Below are 18473 nucleotides of genomic sequence, written 5' to 3'. Positions count from 1 at the left end.
TTCCTGCCAGAACCCCGTCCTGCCCCCGTGCAATCTCCTCCCTGCCACTACCGCCCCTCCACTTCTCGGTCACCTTCCCTTTCCTGCAACAAGCCCCGGGCGAGCCCCACACCTTCCCCCGCTGGAAGCGTCCCCAGGCGCCCCTCCCCCCGTTTGCAGACCCTCCCCCCCCCCACCCCACCCGCCTGGATTATTGCAGGAGCGCTTTTGTGGCTTGTTTTGACATTTGCGCTGAAGAGCAGCCCGAGAGGCGAACCCCTCCCTCTCTCCGGAGCAGCAGGAAGAGGGAACTTGGCTGTAGGAGGCTGGGGGCGGGACATCGGAGAATATTGCCTGTTTCTGAAGAAATGGGGCGGGGGGAAGGTCTAAAGGGAGGTGGGCGAAGCCAGTGTGCGAGGCCGAGGGGAAGGCGACTGAGGCCAGCAGCACACACCAGCCCCCCCCCTCATCGCGCCGTTGTTTGTTTGGTGAAATGCTGCCGCAGCAGCTTGCCTTTGTCAACACAAGCTTTGGCAGCGGGACAAGCCCCGGCTTTGAACGCCCTTGCCGCCTTGTTATTTTAAGGCCAGCCCCAGCCAGCCAGCGCCCTTTCCCCGCTCGCGAGACGTGCCGCCCTCCCGGGCAGCTCCAGATGCCTGTACAGTGGCCCCCTGCCGCGAGCACGGTGGGGAGACGGGTGCGCACGGCGAGGGGGGAGGTTGGGATCCGCAGCTGCGCTCCTGGCCACCGGGGCCCTGGGCTTGGCAGCAGCGCCTTTGTTTTGACAGGATGACAGCTGAAGGAGGCGGGGACTTCGCCTTGTTGCTTCTGCGGCCTCTGGCTGACAAAAACAGTGTATTACTGGATTATCAGTGATGTGAGGAGGTCAGAGCCCAGCAGCCAGTGGCAGGCCAGCTTTCCCAGGGCTCATCCTAAAGATCCTTTCCTCCTCCTCCTGTTCCAGAGAAAAGAGGCCAGGATATTCACATTCATTCACAGGCTGTTAGAGGCTGGGCCTGGAAGCTCTGGATTTTATTAATCTTTTAATAAAAGAGCAAATGTTTTTCGCATCAGATGGCTGCTTGATGATTTTAGCTTGGTTCCCGGAGGGGAGCTGTTGGCATCACAAAAGCCACTGCTAGAATTGGCACTCTCCTCGGCAGTTTTGGCAGAGAAGCAAAGGAGTGAGTGCACCCTCTTAACTCCTAAAAGCTATCCCTACTGCACATGCTTTAGGCGTTTCGAGGACGTCGACGCTGCCATTGCCTTTGCTTTTATGGGTAAATAGGCTACTTTAGTCTTTGGGGTCATTAATCCAGCACCTCTCATGAGCACTTTGCTCGTGTTAATTATTTTCAGTACTGAAAAGCATTACTCGAATTATTGAGGTGAACATGAAAAAGAAAACAGAGCAAACTTAGAGCAGTGATAAAGCAGACAGCCTTAGTGCAAGGGTCAAGTTAAAGTGCCCATATCTGTGTATAGGTTGAGGCAGGATTATGGAGGAATATGTAACACTGCCTGGTGTTGTGGGAGCCTTTAACAGCAGGATGGAGGTGTGTTTAGTGTCATGTGGAGGCATGTTAAACATAAACATTTTAATTTCTTGGCTGTTTGTGAATTTACCAGGCATTACTTCTTAGTCTTCTAGGTTTACATGGGACGTGCTAACAGTCTGCCAGTTCAGTAGAATTTAAAAGAGCAGCATGTCTAGTCAAAGCCTGAGGGAGATTGGCTCTAGTTACCTGAGAGATTGCTTCTTCTATATAGCCATGGCCCTCCGTAACACCTGCATTTCACCAGAACAATGAAACTATTGACCAGTACAAGGAGCCAGAGGCTTCTAAATGCAGGAGACAGAACCTTAATGGGAGCTGAAATTGATGATGGAACTCACTCCCCCAAGGATAGGAATGAACACAGAACGATCACTTTCAGAATTAAATGTGAAATTAATTTCTTTGATTTAGCTCTCCCTGAATAATTTGTTGACATAACACTCCTCCAACCCACAAACACAAGCAAGCAAACAAATAAGTTTCCAGTGAACTAATCAAGCTTTTTTTCCTTTTGGCTGAGAGGGAAGGAAGAAAGGGAGAGATTGCTATTTCTAAATACTTGGCAGATGCTCAGGTGCCATAGCAATGGAATAGTATTTGCAGGAGGTTGCAGCAGCGAAGAGGTTAACTTTGAATTTTTTTACTTTGTGTCTCAACTTTGATTCATTTTTGTGTTTGATTTCACAAGCCCTCAGATCACTGAAGTATATAATTAGTGTTCCCATTCATGCAGTAAGCATATGTGAATCCTGTAACAAAAGAGTAAATCTATGTGTAGTTGTTCACCTTAGAGAGCTCAGAGAATGTGCCTATCACTCAGCATCTTTGACATTCTCTAGTCCTTGTATTTTTCTCCCCTCCCACTCCAGCGTGCATGACAGCAGTCAGCAGAATGGATTTTATTAGAATCAAAACCTTTGAGGCACTGTAAGTGGCAGAGGAAGATAGAACATTGATTAGTGCTGAAGAGACATAACACTAGAAGGATCAGAGAAAGTGAGAACATTGAATGGACAAAGACTACTAGAGCGTGGGCCTATCTGATAGGTAGTGTTGCCATGATAAAGATAAGACTTCCACAATGCTCTACTTCCAGCTTTTGCTCCTATGGAAATAGACTATTCATACTTGCTTCTATTGCTCTCTAATGATGCCCTCTGGCTCATCTTTGAGAGGCACTGGCAAACTCTGCAGGGAGAGTGTCTATGATGCACAGGGCCCTTGGAGGAGACTAAAAAGGGACTATCCCTTATGGAGGATGCTGGAAACCACGTACAAAAGAGAGGCAGGGCATAGGAAAGACAAGGCATTTTTACTAGAAAACAAGATGATAAAAATAACCATATACTCGGCACTACAAATGTTTGTACAAAAACCATTTTCATGAATTTTAATATACTTTTCTATGTGAAGTACTTAAAAAAAAACCCCAACTCTCTGAAACCTTAAGTTAAACTGCACAATTTACTTTAGAAAGGCAAAATAGTATACAATTAAAATGCATTTTAAAAAACCCCATTTACATTGATATGCTTTTTAGTATATTGAAATGGACACTATTATAAATATGAATGAATTCATAAATATTTATTCCACCCAGCATGAGATTGAGCATTTGAATGCAAGCTTGGCAATCATTGGTATGAAAATAGCCCTGTGTGACTTACACTCATAAATGCATGTTTAGTAGGAGGCAAAATCATTGGCTTTTTTTACTATATGTACCTTCCAATGCTATAAGCCAAGTCTCATTGGGAGCTCTATAAATGTCTTTGAGTATGTATTATTTTTGTATTCTTAAATTTTCTATATAATAAAAGAGGATTATTTTTTATTCTTTATATATATATATCATGGTAATTCCTAGCGGTCACAACTGCGACTGGTGCCCCATGGAGTTTGGCACTGTACAAACACTCAGGGGGGTGATAGCAGCACATTAGTGCAAATGCAGCAAATAGCGCAGAAAAGGGTTTTTCCATTGCTGTAAGAACATCACCTTCCAAAGTGATAGGAACTCGGTCGATGAAAGCATTTTTCCTTTGATCTTGCTGGGTCTACACTGGGGATTATATTGGTTTGGCTGTGAGGCTCAGAGGTGTGATTTTGAGTGTCATAGGTATGTCACTCTAAATTTGAAGTGTAGACCAGGCCAGAGTAGGAAGCAGTCCCTGCCCTGAAGAGCTTGGTCTAAATAAACGAGATAGACAAAAGGTGGGGGGAGGAGGAACGACGAGGTGAAGTGCATCACATAGCAAATTATAGCCAGGAGTAGAACCCAGGTCACGTGAGTCCCAGCTCAGTGCTCTGTCTACTGGACCACATTGCTTCCCATCAGGCTTTTATTGTGCACTACTTTTGTAGTGTTCAGATCCTGCAGTGAGCGTGAACCCTTGTGCTCAGGTGCAGTCCCATTTCATGTGAAAATAGGAGCTGATGCTGTTATATCATCTATTTAGTGTAATATTTCTGTCTTGGTTAATGTTACCTGCTTTATAGGACTGACTGAGATGACCCTTGACTGTCGGACCTATTGCTTAGCTTTGTACTTTGGAAGTATAACTCTTGGAAACTTGTCTGAATGATAAATTAGTGGGTGAAAAAGGGTTAGAGTGGTTCTCTGGACTGTGTATAGTTCCATAGGCTCAGGTGGGGTTTAATGCTTTCTCATTCCAGTTTAAAAGCTGGGGCAACCTGTGTAACTAGGTTTTTGGGCCCAATCCAACTTCCATTAAAGTAAATGACTTTAAATGAAGTAAAATCAACCATTGACTTAAATGTGGGGGACCAGAGGAAAGGTCCATATTCTCCTTGTTGCTATTAAAAGGACTCCTCTAGCAGCCTACAGCTACTGTAAAAGTGACAGCAAAAAGCGGAATAATTCAGGTGCTAAAATTTGTCCTCAGAAATCTAAGGGCTGTACAGAATATTTTGGTCAAATGGATTTATTACCCTCTTTATATGTGTGTGTGATTCTTCTCAACGTGATATATTTTCATGGAGGATACTCTAAATTTGAGTAGGAACAATTAGGAATAACTTTTGCAAAGTTATCAACATTTTTGGTTTTGTCTGCATGAAGTGTATTGTGTTAGAGTTTATTATTGATTTGAGGTTCCTGCTTCCTGGGGAGACCTGACTTTGCAAAATTTGGACACCCTAGCTAAACAGACTTTGTATGGGAGGGAAAACAAATTTTCTTTCTAAATGTGAAGGAAAAATAATGTTGGGTAAGGATTTTGTTTTTTCCCCTGGAATGTAGCAATTAATCTATTACATCCCTTTAATTACTAAATAGGTCAGTCCTCTGGACTTCAAAGAGCCAGGTGCAATGCCTAGCTCAAAGAGCCAGTTCTAAAAGTCCTGGGGTCTTTTACTTTACAGCTAAACTAGCTCAGAATGTGTACCTTACTGTGCTCATTTCACCATCAATAAAATGGGGATACTATTTCTTACCATGTGAGGTATTGCAGCGTCACTCATTAAGGACAAATACAAAGTATCCACTTAGGAGGGAACAATCAGTTGCACATGTACAAAATGGGAAATGACTGCCTAGGAAGGAGTACTGCGGAAAGGGATCTGGGGGATCATAGTGGACCACAAGTTAAATATGACTCAACAGTGTAATGCTGTTGTAAAAAAAGCAAACATGATTCTGAGATGTATTAGTAGGAGTGTTGTAAGTAAGACAGGAACATGGACCTATTAATATAGAGCAGTGTTTTTCAACCAGGGGTACAGGTACCCCTGCGGGTATGCAGAGGTCTTCCATGGGGTACATCAACTCATCTAGATATTTGCCTACTTGTATAACAGGCTACATAAAAAACACTTGCAAAGTCAGAACAAACTAAAATTTCATACAGCAAATGACTTGTTTATATTGCTCTATATACTTTACACTGAAATGTAAGTATAATATTTATATTGCAATTGATTTGTTTTATAATTATATGGTAAAAATGAGAAAGTAAGCAATTTTTCAGTAATAGTGTGCTGTGACACTTTTGTATTTTTATGTCTGATTTTGTAAGCAAAGTGAAGTGAAACTTGGGGGTATGCAAGACAAATCAGACTCTTGAAAGAGGTACAGTAGTCTGGAAAGATTGAGAGCCACTAATATAGAGCATCTGACGTGTGCTATTTTCAGTCTCATTTTGGACATAGTGTCAGTGTACTCGTTTCTAAAGTGCAGGTCAGCCATTCGTCTGTTGGACAGCAAATAATAATATTAAGTGTCTAAAGTTGTTTCTGGTTATTCTTGGTTCCTGGACAACATACTTTCCTAGCCTTAATACTTAATTACATGGAATGTAGAGGTATCATGCGGATTCAGTTGTACACATTTTTTATGTTGCTTTTAACCAGTAAAGTGCATTGTAATTGCTAAGTTTTGTACCGATCCAAAGCTTTCCTGGCCAGTATGGTTTGGGGATGCTTCTAAGGTAGTATATATACACAGTCACCTATTGTGGCCATTTAAGGAACAGTGTTCATGTCCCCTGGATTGGAAGGATGAGGGTCACATCTAAAGTCCTTGAAGGCTGTGGTAAGGCAGGGGAAAATGGAAGTATCTTAAGTGTCTCTTATTAAAGCCTAGAAAAATCAGTACAGGGACTAGATGTACTAGGTCAGATACTCCCCCCAGACACCTCCCCTCCTCCCAAAAGATTGCTTTTGAAGCTAAATTAAGTTTTTGAAGAGGTAATTTCATACTTTCCTTTCTAACAAAAAGCAGATGAGTGACATGTAAAAAGAAAAACCGGCATGAGAGGATCAAAGAAAGAAATGAGTGAACAAAACACGGTGGAAGACTCTGAACAACTCAATGGGATGTAATTTAAGCTACTAAGGAATGCACATTGAGTATTCAGTGCAAAATATTTGCACTGTCAGGGTCCATAATGAAGGCTTAGTTATCAAGAGGACCTTGTTCAGGTTGTGCTGCTGTGTTGCTGACTGAGCTTTTATGCTGTATCTGATGCTTTATGCTGAGTTTTTAAATGTTAATGTTTGTTTGAGAGAGATTTCCAGAATGTTGGAACAAAAGAATTGAACATCTGCTTCAAAAGATCTGGCTAGGTTAGGAAATACAACTGAGGGCAGAAAAAATCTGCCACTGAACACATTTTATGTTCTGTGGGAGGGTTGATATTTATTTCTGGCAGTTTAACTGAGCTGTTATACTATTCATACATCTGTTTGTTTGCATCTGTGGTGTTAATTATCGCGTGATGCTAAAGTTTGTGTAGTTACTTGCTGTTTATGGATTTAAGGATTTGGAATAAACATTGTGTTGTGTGCCTGTGTGAAATGTTTGCTTATGTTCACAGGAAATCATATTAGAATTCTTTTGCTCAGCTTTGCTTACTATTTTTATTGGATATGATTGATGCAGCTACAAGCTTAATATTTGAATGGCTTTTTATAGCATTAAACATTGCCTTTTGTTAGAGACATGCTTGGGTCAGAATTGTTTTTTTCCACTCAGACACACAGGGAGAAAATGGATGGATCAAACCCTAGTCCCTTTTAAAAATATTCTGGTTTCTTATTTTTGAGAGCTCCTTTATTACTATATTTTGAATTTTCCTTAATGATGCTTTTGTTATAGTCCAGGCTGTTTTTTCTTTCTCTCACAAATAACTTGCATTAATGCAGCACTACGGTTCTACATTTACAGTTCAAGATTAGGAATAGCAAAAATTAGCAGTTTCATGGCAGCACTGACTTTCCCACAAAGCATGTAGGGGCATTTGGGTGGCATCAGGTTCTGTCTTGCTTCACATCCTACGAAAAAATATGATATCAAACAGTCTCAAAGGGTATGTCTAAATGCAGTAAAAGTCCTGCAGCCCCAGCCAGGGCTGGCCCAGGTCAACTATCTTGGGTTGGTGGGGCTATACAATTGAAGTGTAGACATTTGGGCTCAGGTTGGGGCCTAATCTCTGAGACCCCCCACAAGGGGGAAAGATCTCAGAGTCTGGGTCCCAGCCCGAGCTTCTACACTGCAATTTTATAGCCCTGCAGCTTGAGTCACCTGATTTGGCCTCTGAGACGGTGCTGCAGTGTAGACACATCCAAAAAGATGTTCAGGGCCCCCAGAAGGCTTTACAAAGAGAGTATCCTTGGTTCACAGGCATCACTCAAACCTCTGCCTTTTCTTCCTAGTAACTCAATATAAACAGAGTCCACAGCCTTTGGGTGACTAAACCAAAAAGTAGGACACATCCTTGTCAATATGTGAAAAATGTGAGTGCTTCTCCATATAAACTGAGCATCTGTGGTCTTCCAAATACTTGTGTATAATCTGATGAATATTAGGGTATTTTTCTTTGAATGTTAGAGAAAATAGCATAGAAGAAGAGCCCAAAATTCACCAGAATTCCCATAAATCCCTCTAGACCTCAGCTTATTTGAAAAAATTTTTTTTTGGAAAAAAATTATTTCTTTAAGTCTCTCCCATTAGCTCCCCACCTCCAAAAACTGACCCTCCCTTTTGCCACATATAGAATCATCTCCTGGGAGCTTAAGGACTCCCTCTACCACCTGGTTACACCTGTCAGCTGCAGATAGCTGCTCACATTTCTGCCAGCCATTCCAGGCCCAAGCTGCAGTAGCATGTGTGTGTGTGGAGGGAGAGGGAGAAGCACACTTACTCTTTCCAAGGATGACCTGCTGGTTTGTGCTTCTTGGGAACCGTGAGGGGCAATTCTGTCTAAGTTGACTTCAGCTGCTGCATGGGCCTTCTGCATCCCTTCTAATGTGCCTGACTGCATAGGGTGCACTCATACTATCATTTGGCACACATGGTCTCACAGGGTTAAACTGGTGGTGCCACAAGCCCTTCCAAATATGTCCAGCAAGTGGTAATTGCTCAAATGTTATGGAGAGTAAACATGTTATGTGTTGTCCAGCAAAGAGGCAGCATCTGTCATTGCAGTGCTTGGCGCACAGGTCGCATGATTTGAAATGACCAAGTTGAAGAACTACCTCAATATAATCTACTAATATTTTCAGTTCTTATACCTGAAAAGCTGCAGCCTCCATTGCCTCTTTTGGGCACTGGTACCTTAGGGGAGTAAGGCATTTAAAAACAAAAGAAAATGGAGTTTTCCTAGAATAGGCTACATTTAATACTTATTTTTCAAACCTTTTCTGAATATAATGATACACCCAAGACAGACATTAGTACAGCAATTTGTGGTGTTAAACTTACTTTTTACATTACTGTCAAGTATTATGCATAGTTCTGCAGTAATTTCATTACTGAGAATCTGGTACAGCAAATTATTATGTATCTTGTTACAGTGCAGTACACAATAGTTCTAAATACAGAGCAGAGAAGAGATGCTTTTCTTCTAGGTAGGTCTGCAGACTGGAATATGAATTCAGTTCAGAACATCCAAAAGGTCTTTAATTGCCTTGTTGCTGGCACTCAGAAGAAAAACAAACCTTCAATATTGCTTTTGTACCAAACACATTGCTTTTGAAGTGCTAGCATTCCAGAGGCACACTGGCTCTTCAACCTCTGAATTGTCTGGAATCTGGCTAGCTGAGGCCCCACCTCCTACCTGATAGTCATTCATGTTAGTTAAGATCTACTGGGCATCTTTTGCCATCAAGATTTAGATCTAAACGTTCTAAGATAAGCAACAGCATTTCCTTAGTAGAGGCCCATGCATCTGGAATTCACTCCTTTGGTGGTTTGCCCAAACCTGTGGTTTGGATGCCTTTATTGCATGATGTATTGCTTATTTCATTTTGCTTTGGTCTTCATGTGTCTGTTTTGTGTTTTGTGGTTCCTAGTGAGCAGTATAGAAGACAGAGCAGTGATGTGGATGCTACCTGATGGGTGACCTATTTATTTTATTGTTTTACTAGTAAAAGTGTCTAAATCAGAGCTCGATAAACCCCGGGCGCCAGGTCACCATGGCGCCTAGGAATTTAATTCTGGCGCTTAGTATTTCTCCCAGTAAAAGACTGAGTCCCAGGGGGAGCGGCCACCACGCTCCGACCAGGGCGCTACTGTGTCCATGTGGCAGGGCTGGGAGGGAGGAGTGCTGCGGCTACCGCACTCTGGCCAGGGCGTCCCGCCGCTGGGCCCATGTTGTGGGAGAGGGGCAGGGGGAAGGGGTGAGGCCGAGAGGGGAGAGCAGTCGCCGAGCTCTGGCCAGAGCGTCACTGGTTCATGTGGCAGGGCCGGGAGGGGAGAGTGGCTGTTACGCTCTGGCCAGGGCGCCCTGCCACTGGGCCCACGTTGTCTGGCTCCTTAATTTTTGGGCTGGCTCCTAGTTACAAAGCAAATTTGTCAAGATTTACTCTAGATGATATAGGTGGAGGTGCCAGCACATCAAATAGATGAATGCTGCTTTTGCACAGAAGCTGGAGTGAAGACCTGCTGTAAGAGGAGCTAGCCTGTGGTTTGGAGGGGTTGTTTGTTTTCTCAGCTGGTATCTTCTAAACAGCTCTCAGCAGTTATGGACTGCCACATATCACTGTGAAACTCTCAGCTTTTGAGTGCAACCTTATTTCCATGCATTATTAGAAAACATGAAGTACATTAGTTGTGAGGTAGATAAATTAACTGTCTATTTTTATTTCAGGCTGAAGAATCTTGCAAATGTAATGGCTGGAAAAACCCTAATCCACCTCCGACTCCTCCCAGGGCTGATCTGCAGCAGACAATTGTCAGTCTTACTGAACCATGTCGCAGCTGTAGTCATGCACTAGGTAAGTATTTAGCTTTTCTTGGATTTGCAATCCATGTTCTTAGACCCATAGGTCACAATGTGACATGTTCTGTTATTCCCAGTCAAAAACTACGTTAAAATGGAGTTACAATTGGGTGTACGCATCAGGAATTTTGAGTAAAATATGTTAGAGATGTTGCAAGAACCTTAAAAATAAGTGCTAGAAACCAGAAAATCCAGAGTTAAGGTTAAACTTAGAAGAAATCCAGATATTTTAAGGTAAGGAAATGCAGTTAGTGCACCAAACAGCTTTAACTCTGCCCTATAGTGAGACTATGCAATAATTATATGACTAAGATAAAGGCATTTTAGTGTTTGTAGTCCTAGATTAGATTAAAATGATTGTTAAAGACATGTTCAGTCCCCTCCTTTTCCATCCCCCATTGTCAATATTGTGGCCTATCTCTGTGTTGTGGTTCTTCTGAAACTGCAACCTCATTTGGGGTCTCTCTTTGCTACAGTTTCACCTGTGTCAGGTAACCTAGTTTAGTTTACAGCATGGTTCTCTCTCAACAGGGTCAAAGCACTATTCCATTTTTGTCGTATAGATGAGACCTTGACTGTCCCTCAACAGTGCTAAAGCTAAGAGTCCATTACAATACAAAATGCAACCATACTTTTATGTTGTCGGAAACTGTGTTGGAACTAGCCTCCCTGTATGGTTAAAGTTACCATGTGCACAACCTCTGTGCTACAGAAACAACTGTTTAAAGTCCATTGTGAAACATGGTTGTATCCCAGCCAGGTTACAACATAATGATTTCTTACCAGTGTGGCCAGAAGAAGAACATGTTTCAGGAACAGTTTTAAACTTTGCGGCTACCTAAGCTAAAGCATGATTATTTAATGTGGTTATAGCAATGTTTTTCTGTCCATGAAGTCAAAAAGAAACTGTTAATAACTGTTGGGCCACAACAAATTTCAGAACTGTTTAAAATGAAGCAGTTCGGTTGTGTAGATATGGCCTGAAATTACAAATCAGTAATTTTGTTAAATTATGTAAAATCATCACAATAGGTGGGGTTTTTTGTTTTTGTTTTTTTAAGTAAGCAGTGTACCTTTTGAGGGATTATTCACTGCAGTATTTCTGTAGAGGATTTATTTACCCCTCTGCCCTCCTTTTTGTGTGTTCTGTTGTTTAATCTATTTCTGGGCTTTTCTTTGTTCACTGTTTTCATTGATGTTCAAAATCTCTTCTTTCATGCAAGAGAGGAATAACAAATGTATAGCAGCACGTGAATTCAGCAAGTTTAGCACGGCAGTTCATTTAATTTCTCAATGTGCTGCATGCTTTTGCTGGCTCTGGGACATGCAGTTAGATTCGTTTATGTTATGAAACCCTTTCACACCAAGCTCTTGGATACTGAAGGCATTTCTTCATTGCTGCCTAATCCTGTTAGGTATTGAGTCCTTAACTCCGCGTCTTTCATAGGATTTGAAGGTGCTCACCTCCTGTTCAGAAGAGCTCAGCACTTCTGAGGATATGACTTCTGGTGAAAATCTTCAGTCACTCATTCACTTGGGAATCAGGAAAAAAGCAGTACAGTGTTACTTTGAATATATATTACAGATCAGACCAGGTTCAGTGTTTCTGTTTCACTAGTGCCACAGTGAAGAAAGATGAAGACCTATCATCTTCCCAGCTGCATAATGAGGATGATGTTTCATTCAGAATAATTGAGATAAAAAATGAGCTTGCACTTACCTCTCAATTGTACCTAATGTGGAAAAGTGAACATTGTTCAGAAATATTTCTCAAGACATTTTTCCTGTTGTTCTTACCCAGATCAGCATGTTTCCCTCTTGAATACTTTTAAAACCTGAAAGGTCATGAGATGTCCCTATTTCAGCCACCTCACTTGTGCTATATTTTCTTCTAAGTGAACTCTAAAAATAGCTATGCAGAAATTTCTCTACTATTCTAGGAGGAAATGTGGTGTTGGCTTTTTGTGCTTATATTTTTTCAGCAACGGAGCCCAGGCATCAGTGCACAGTAGACTCTTCCCCACTCAGGACTTGTATATTCAGTTTTGCTGGCTTAGTTTAAGGTTTAGTTAAACAAGTGCAAAAGATTGTGGTCGCTTATATCTGCTTAAATGAGGCTTATTTCTGTTTATCTTAAGGCTTGTCTACATGCAGACTTTTACAGAAATAACTAAAGTGGTATAAAATCACATCTTTTGTTATTTTGGTGAAAGTCCATATGTGGAAATTCTTGTTTTAGATTGAGTTCCTTAAATGGATGTAGTATAATCTGAACTCAGAGTGTCCTGTTGTGATAATAGGGCCTAACAAATTTACCCTAATTATACATTCAATTGTAAAAAGTATATGAAAGTTCTTAAGGTATTATAATAACATATAATAGCAAATGTTGATGGAAAGTAGGTGAAGTCACTTTCAATAATGAATGTTATAAACAGGTGCAAGAGAACCAAACAGACTAAATGAGTCTAAACAAAATTGCCTACTGATATGGTTCAAGGGCCTTATTGAAATAATGCTTGGTAAAAACAGAAGATGTAGAACTGGAGATTAATTAACCAACATTAATGTGTTGGATATTAGTCCTAATTGGTGGACAAAAGAATGAGAGGATGGGCTATTCCAGCCATCTCTTTTTTTGTGAGTCTTTAAAGAAAGAGACTGTGGGAGGAAAATGAAAAGAACGGAAAGAAGCTATTGGAGTGAGCTTTACTATCATGGCTGCTACCCCCACCATCTCTTGGGACCTTCTTTATCCGAATCTTGAGGGATGACCTGACTAGATCAGGCCAGAGAGAGGGATTCAGATGACATTGTTACCTCTACCAGCTCTAGCTGAATCCCAGACACCACCTGAGATGAAACAGTGAAATGGACTTTAAGAACAACAGCTCCAGCTCATCTGAACTAACTACTTTTTCCCCCGAAGGACAGTTATTACCATCTTTAATAGCATCTACGAGACTGTCAAATATGTTTATTTTTCCTTTTAAGATTCTCCAGCTAAAGGGAAAGGGATGTAGTAAAATGAAAGCCTTATTTAATACTTTACATTTGAAGTGCTTTAACTGTTTTTCCTTCTTTATCTTTAATAAAAGGTTAAGATAATCCTTAATGGTGTGTTTGCCATGGTGTTAAGCAGGCTGAAGTCTCTATATATCAAACCCTGAACCTTGTTTAATGCTGTTTAATGTTGAACAATGAGTGGGTTATGTTAACATCTTTAGTCTATTTATTCTATCTAAATTAATACAACAATATGCATACAGATTTACGTGGAAATATCAAGGCTGGACGTTAAACTGCAAACCCCTGTGTGGTCATTTTTGAAACAGAAATAACAGTTCTGCTCATCTACCAAAGGAAAGTCAGAGTAGCTTTAATCACCTCCTGTGGTTTTGCTACTAGGCATTCTTGTAATATTGATGCATATCTCTTTTCTGTTAGATTGCTGAAGACAGCATTTGCAGTTTCTGTCAAGCTACTGTAGACATTGAGTTTATATACATGCGTAGTAGCTTGAGTTTTTTGATGATGGCTAAACCTTTACTTCATTTAAAAGATCCTTCTCACCTTATACCAGTGTAAATCAGGGATAATTCCACTGAAATCAAGTGACTCACACTGGTGTGAAACCAATTGTAAGTGAGAGAATGAGATTCTTAGATTTCAAGCTGTGAAGTACACACAGGGTTAAAGTGGGAGACTTCATGGAAGAATCTGCAGTGTCTTAAACCCTGCTGTGTCCATTTTATTGTGTGTTAGTGCCTGTAATTTAGTCTTTCATGGGTATATTAAAAGATAAAGGGCAACGAATTGGGATCCTAGTTAGACAATTCATTTGTTTGTTCTGTTTCTCATTAATAATAATAATGAACCGTCTATTTAGTACAACATTTAGAACAGGGATAGTCAATAGGCATGGACCCCAGGCCAAATCTAGACCACAAGATGGTTTTGAACGGACCCTGAAATCTTTTTATTTACTTATTATTATTATTATTTTATTATTTTCTCTAGAGTCTGGGTCTTGACAATACCTGAATCAAGAAATCTGGACCCTGAGAAAAAATAATTGACCATCCCTGATTTAGAACTTCTCTGAGGCTGAAGATAAAAAGAGCTTATGTTATGCAAGGCTAAATTCTAAAATTCTACTACCGTATGTTCCTTACAAAACAGATTCTCTACAGCATCAGAACAGCGGCAGTTGTTTTTAATTAAGAACACACTAAATCTGGAATAATCTCTGGTTCTCCACTGGAGTCCTCAACTCAGTCTTTTGAACTTGTCATTTGATCTATCCACTTGTGAGCCAAATTATTGTATTGTACACGAGTGCTATCTTATTACTATGTGGGGATGTCCACATTTCCCTGGTGCATCTTGATTGGCTGGTAGACTCTTTTTTTCATGGCAACTGATGCTTGTGGCTTACTTAGCACTGGCTGCTGCAGAAGGACTTAAGCAATGAGACTCTTGTGGAGAATTGCCTTGTTGCTGGGCCTGATTGGATCATGGAACTGATGGGGATTGCACAGCTGTGGGTGAGCGTTACTCAGTAGTTGGTACCAGTGGAGGGAAGGAAGCATTTCTGTACAGATGGGCTTTAGTGTTGGCCAGTAAGATTTAGAGGTGGGCTACCAAAATGTAATTTTAGACAAGCCAGTAGATTGATACGATGATTTTAAACAAGTACTCTCACCAATAATACCTAAATGACAATCTGTGGTAAACACAAACTGTTAATACATTTGAAGCAATTTACAGTTGGGTTCACCACATGGCAGATAGTTTCACTGTATAACGGTGACATATGAGCACACAGAAGTAAAGATAGTATGTACAATGCTGATAGCAGTTGTACAGGAAGTGGATGTAGTTGGCTTGTAGTACCGGTATGCTCTATTTGTTGGTTGATTCCAAGGGGTGTATGTGTTTGTGTGGTTTTACGGTGGTTTTTTTTTTAACTATGCTATCAATTTTTAATGTGCTGCTGATCTAGAAGGGAAAATTCATTACTTTAGCAAAATCAGAACTGACAGCTGGAAGTACTAAACTTTCATATCTTGTTGGAGGACAAAATTGGAATCATTTTATTCTGCCTGGAACTCAAAATGTTTTTAAATGAAGGAAGATCGCTCATGATGACTATCTCATTTGAACTGGAGGATGCTAGGGACATAAGAGATCATCTTGCAAACATGCCTTTAAGGATAAAGGAGTGAAGGTACTCTTAAATATCTTGCACTAAAGTCTTCTTTCAGTTGCATCTATACAAATCCATTGAAGTCAATAAGTCAATTGATTTGCATAGAACCGATTAAACTTTACAAAACAAAACATCACCTCTGGGCTGACAAAAAATAAGGAATTTCAACTCAAAGGGCATTTCTCCCTAGAAATCTTAAGTGCTTGAAAATAGGAGCATATGATGGAAATACCTTCTCAATCCTAACCAAATTTTTGCTTCTAGGACAATATGAATAATTTTCCAGCAGGATCCTTGATGTTAAGAGGTTTACAGTTTATTGTGTTAAAGCTTTTAAATCTGTTTTTTCCACTTCTAAAGTATACTGTGGGAAAGCATTTCACAGCAAGGGCTGAACATGGTCCTGATCCTGCAAACGCTTTTGAATGTGGGTTATGCCATGGTTCAGTGGGACTATTTCAATGAGTAGAATTACTGAGGTGGTTAACTTTTTGCAGTATTGGGCTCCTAAATTGTAAGTGCCTCAGAGCAGGGACTGTAATTTCCTTTGACTAGTACAATGCCAATCACATTGCCATTCCTTAACAAATAGTAAATTTCCTTCGTTCACAAAAAGAAAAGTCCGGAATTAACATTATGGGGGAAGGGCAGACTGAATATTTAGAATTATTCTAGTATGTGAACAGTCTTCTTTGAGGAGATGAAAACAAAGGCATGCAGACAGTTTGGCATGCTTCAGGAGTCTGTTCACTCATGCTTGGTCATCCTTGATAAAAGGGGAAGGGCAATCATTAAACACTGGGGGTCCAGACCAGTCCAGAAGACACGAGGCTGTGTCTGAGCTTTCATTTATCATGTGTCTAGAAATAGGTGAGAAGATTTGAGGGACAGGATGCTTGAAACTTTAGTCATTCAAACCTCTTCAATCCTTCTGGAGTAATTTTACTAATCGAATGGAATGGAAGCTACTGGCTTTTATCATGCTTATCATTGTTTTGTCTTTGTTCACTGAAAATGCATCTTTCAAATGCTTATCATGGATATAACTTATAGTAATGTTGAAGGCACTAACCAGTTTTTAGGGGCTCGGAAAGATTTGTAGAAGACATTTTGCTAGTTGTAGAGAGGGTTGAGGAGAGACTCTTGGCTTAGAGCCCAATTAAGATCACTCACCATTTTTTTGTGAATTAAAAATATTATTTTCTTCAGGTTTAACTTCTCCGTCCCGCTGCAGGTACTTTTGAGGCCAAGTTTTCAAATCAGCTTTCAGTGGATCTCCTTCTTTGCACCGACAAAACTGCAGTCTCAAAAAAAAAAATAAATGCAAATACAGAATTGTGCTTGCTTTTTGCAGGTGCTAAAAGGAAAGGCTGATTTTTATAAATCTGGCCCTGTATCTGAAAAACACATACGTAAAGCTTTAGCTTGAAAAAGCAGTTAGAACATGCAGCATCAAGGAGCACTGTAAATGTGATCTACACTTTGTATCCTTGGAACTTGACAATATATGTAGTCATGAAACATATCTACCAGTGCCCAGTTTAAAGTAAGAAATTCCCATTGGTGAGCAGGAAATTTTCTCTCAGCGCTGGTTAAACTGCCACTTGTAACAATAGCACTATGGTTAGGTCATCTGGGAGGATTGAACCCAGGGACCTCTGGGTTAAAAATCTCTTTGGTTCAAGGACCCCAGATCCATTAGCTTGGAGGCAGTATCACCCTCATGAGCTCTATACATAGTCTAGACCCCAAAGCCAGACAGAGCACTACCCTGTGTTAGTGTACACGGGTTACATAAATAGTGAAAGTACAATCTGCAAATAGAGTAAGGCAGTATAAGACAGGATTTGTGGGTTTTGTTGTCAGCATGGCCACAAGTCACTTATCTCTGTGCCACCTGTAAACCATTATAAAAATAGTTCATGTGGATCCTGTGCCCTGTGGTTCATCTGATGAAAGGTGCTATTTAAATAGTGGTGATGGTTGCAAGATTTGTCCTTTGGGTTGTCTTTGAAATTATGCCTTCTTGGCCATAGAATGTCATCTTACCAGCTAGTTTTTTTTCTCACAATTTTTGGATGTTTATTTTGTTTAGCTGCTCACGTTTCTCACTTGGAGAATGTGTCTGAAGAAGAAATGAATAGGCTGTTGGGGATAGTGCTGGATGTAGAATATCTCTTCACTTGTGTCCACAAAGAAGAAGATGCAGATACAAAACAAGTTTACTTCTATCTGTTCAAGGTAAGATGAAGATTCTTCTTCAAATGCAACTTCAAACAATTGTATTTCTGCAGCCTTAGCAATAGGTGTAGCATCTTGTCATATTTTTCATTCTTTTGTACTTACACTAATTTCATTGTCCTTATGTCCATTATATTTGTATTGCCTCAGACAGCTTCTAAGATAAGCTGTTCTTTCTCCAAGATAATAATAAGACTGTTTAATTTTGGACTAGATTCTGCTACCCTTTTGTTGCACAGTACTTTATTCCTGAAGTCATCCCAGTGATTTCAGGAGCTGGCCCAAGGTCAGCACCCATTTGCTACATATTTTCTTTCCAACCATCAGCCTCATCTTCCTTAATTACAAATCAGGAGAAGAGCCAGTTGACAATGAAGCTACTTTAGCTGCATACACATGCTCAGAAGAGCCTTTCTTGGTGCATTTCAGAGGGCAACGCAATTAAGTATGAAGTTAACGTAGCTACAAACTTATTTTAGTACTTGTGCTAACAAATTTTCAGTAATAAAAATACGTTGTACAAGTACAGATTTCACTGACTGTTAAATGTTTATATAAAGATGTTAACCATTTAAAAATAATCTTTTCTTGATAGCTTTTGAGGAAATGCATCTTACAGATGGGAAAACCTGTAGTAGAAGGGTCTTTGGAAAGCCCCCCATTTGAGAATCCCAGTATCGAACAGGTAAAACAGAACATGATAATTTATGTGAACAGTGACCCTGCTGCAGTCCTTATGTG

General features: G+C 40.4%; 1 protein-coding gene across 2 annotated transcripts in view; it reads left to right on the top strand.

The window, feature by feature from the left end:
* Positions 1-18473, top strand: part of KAT2B (lysine acetyltransferase 2B) — a 63801-nt gene that overhangs the window by 890 nt on the left and 44438 nt on the right. For both annotated transcript variants that reach the window (XM_067561941.1, XM_067561942.1), the window contains exons 2-4: positions 10148-10274; positions 17587-17732; positions 18328-18417. In XM_067561941.1, coding sequence (XP_067418042.1) covers positions 10148-10274; positions 17587-17732; positions 18328-18417 — 363 coding nt within the window. The remainder of the gene's footprint in view (positions 1-10147; positions 10275-17586; positions 17733-18327; positions 18418-18473) is intronic.

This window comes from Emydura macquarii, unplaced genomic scaffold (assembly GCF_026122565.2).
Source record: "Emydura macquarii macquarii isolate MOO-44397 ecotype Brisbane River unplaced genomic scaffold, CSIRO-AGI_Emac_v2 contig_2422, whole genome shotgun sequence".
NCBI lineage: Eukaryota > Metazoa > Chordata > Testudines > Chelidae > Emydura > Emydura macquarii.
The sequence above is the reverse complement of the archived record's forward strand: the minus strand, read 5'-3'. Positions and strand labels throughout refer to the sequence as shown.